The sequence below is a fragment of the Didymella exigua genome, assembly GCF_010094145.1.
Source record: "Didymella exigua CBS 183.55 unplaced genomic scaffold M421scaffold_14, whole genome shotgun sequence".
Taxonomy (NCBI): Eukaryota; Fungi; Ascomycota; class Dothideomycetes; order Pleosporales; family Didymellaceae; genus Didymella; species Didymella exigua.
The window spans coordinates 266251-268464 of NW_022984788.1; the positions used below are offsets into that span (position 1 = coordinate 266251).

At 51.7% G+C, this 2214-nt stretch overlaps 1 protein-coding gene across 1 annotated transcript; it reads left to right on the forward strand.

The window, feature by feature from the left end:
- Positions 1 to 557: 557 nt before the first annotated feature.
- M421DRAFT_101100 (phosphatase 2C family protein) lies at positions 558 to 1755 on the forward strand (the record flags this gene model as incomplete). The annotated part of the gene is made up of 4 exons (XM_033586603.1): positions 558 to 614; positions 678 to 781; positions 832 to 1286; positions 1367 to 1755. 4 exons carry the CDS (start codon positions 558 to 560, stop codon positions 1753 to 1755), a joined length of 1005 nt encoding a protein of 334 aa, XP_033448500.1.
- Between the last annotated feature and the right edge of the window lie 459 nt (positions 1756 to 2214).

Genomic DNA, 2214 nt, shown 5'->3' on the forward strand with positions numbered 1-2214 from the left:
ACCTCACCCACCCACGGCCGACCTTCTGCGTGAAAAGTCCGTGCAAGACAGATCGTGTGATGGGATTTATAGCGATTGGTGTTACCCGGCACCGAATTTGTGGAACCGGACGCTGCGCGAAATGAGGCGGCGATGAGATAGGAGTCCATGAAGGCACAGGCTGTGAATGCGCATGAGGCAGATTAGCAGAAGACGGCGTAGCTAGAGATTTCTGGAACTTATTGGTCGAAGTGCATCCTGTTCCGAGGTTGTGCAAGGAGCTTGCGGAAAGATGGTCACGTGCCGTCTAATCAACCCGTAAGGCGCGACGAGCAGTAACAGAAGGTCCAGCTGTCTTGGAGGCATTGTGGTTGCCATTTTGGTGTTTGTTTACACGTTGCACAGGGAGCGTCGCTGGGGTGTGGATAAAGTCGATTTTCCAGTATTATGCGCCATGGCGTCGTCATACTGATGCTCCATACAAACAGCACACGCCATTCTTTCGCATTGACTACCAACATCACATCACAGTTATGATGAACAGGATTAGAAAATCGCTGGACAAGGGCAGAGAAGCAATGCAATCATCGTCGGACGCGAACTTGGTGGCTATCAAGGACTCTGGCGCATCGGTGGTACGTGCCATAGGAGTTGGCGCAGGCCCGATTTGTGGAAACTCGCTAATCATTCCCCTGCAGATCCAAGGGGGACGCCCGAGCCAAGAGGACAGGTACATCGCGCTGGCGCCCGGAAGCCTCAAGTCGAACAAAAATATCGCGCTCTACGCTGTATTTGATGGACAGTATGACATTCCGCACTGAGGCTCAAAGCAAACATTGACCTCCGTCCTAGTGCAGGGGCAACTGTGTCCGATCACTTGCGTGGGAACCTGGCAAATTTTATCGATGAGGCACTCTCCAAGTCTTCACCGCACTCACCAGAGACTTACAAATCGGCTATCCAGGATGCACTCGACAGAGAGGATGAGATTATCGACCGGCAGAATTGGAAAGATGGCTCCACCCTTGCCCTGGTCTTGATCGATACACAGCAGAATATCCTCGTCGAAGCAGACTTGGGCGATTCTCATATGGTGCTTGCCGAGCATACCAGGCGTAATAAGAAAGAAGAAAATAAGCTCAAAAAGCTCGACCATACCTTGAGAGCTCACCACCTTGTTAAGGGTAAGAACGAGTGGAGCAACGAGCGACTCTCGGTACCGCATAAGCCAGACGACCCAATCGAGAAGAAAAGAATCGAAGATGCTGGAGGCAGGGTGAATTACGATACGGGTGCTGCAAGAGTCGGTACGCTTACCCCCACGGCACTCGCTGACAAAAAGGAGCGCTGCCCCATAAGTCTCCAATATGCTGACATCCCTTCCCAGGTGCTCTTGCAATGACCCGCGCTATGGGCGACACCGAGCTAAAGATGCCGAGAGTCAACAACCTCGCTAATCATAACCTGGAAGATTTGGTTGGTGTCGAGACAGGCCTCAAGCCGGGTAGGAGGGCATCGGCAGATCTCGTCACCAACAAGGCACACTTCGCCGTGCGGCACCTTAAGGGAGAGTGCTTAGTCCTCATTTCCACCGATGGCATAGGTGATGAGAAGGAGGCTGAACTGGCGGCTCGTACTGCTACCGACTTGAACTCGCAAGGTTGGCCAGCGAATGAGATCGCAACGGAATTGGCGAAGCAAGCTGTGAAAAGAAAAGATCCTGACAATTGTACCGTGATTGTAGTGATTCTGGAAGCGCCAAGCGCCGCGCAGTAAAGCAGCTGGCGGATGAGCATCTGCACCCTCTTTGTTCGGTCCTTACAGTAAGAAAAGATACCATTTCATGAAAAGGGGTTCGTCAAGTTGGTCCGTGATTTGCTGGGAGTCAAATTCAGGCCGTCAGCCCGTGCACACAGCCTCGTTCAGGAACCTCCTGTCTGATTCGCACAAAGCAGTATGACTACACAGCCTGTGTGAGCATCGCTTATGTATTGAACATGATAGGAACGGGACTTCTGACCGACTTCGTTATCATTCCCTGAAATGTTGCACTGCAGAAGTAAGGAGGACGCAGCGGATGAGCAACAAAAGGCGCGAGGCTGGGCTGGCAAGCAAATTATGGTTGCCCGAGCGCTGTGTAGATCAAGTAGAGCTGACTAGAAGAAGGAGAAGCAATCGGATTAGTAGCATCACAACAACGTGACAGTAAATAAAGACTGCGCAAAAGGTGATCTT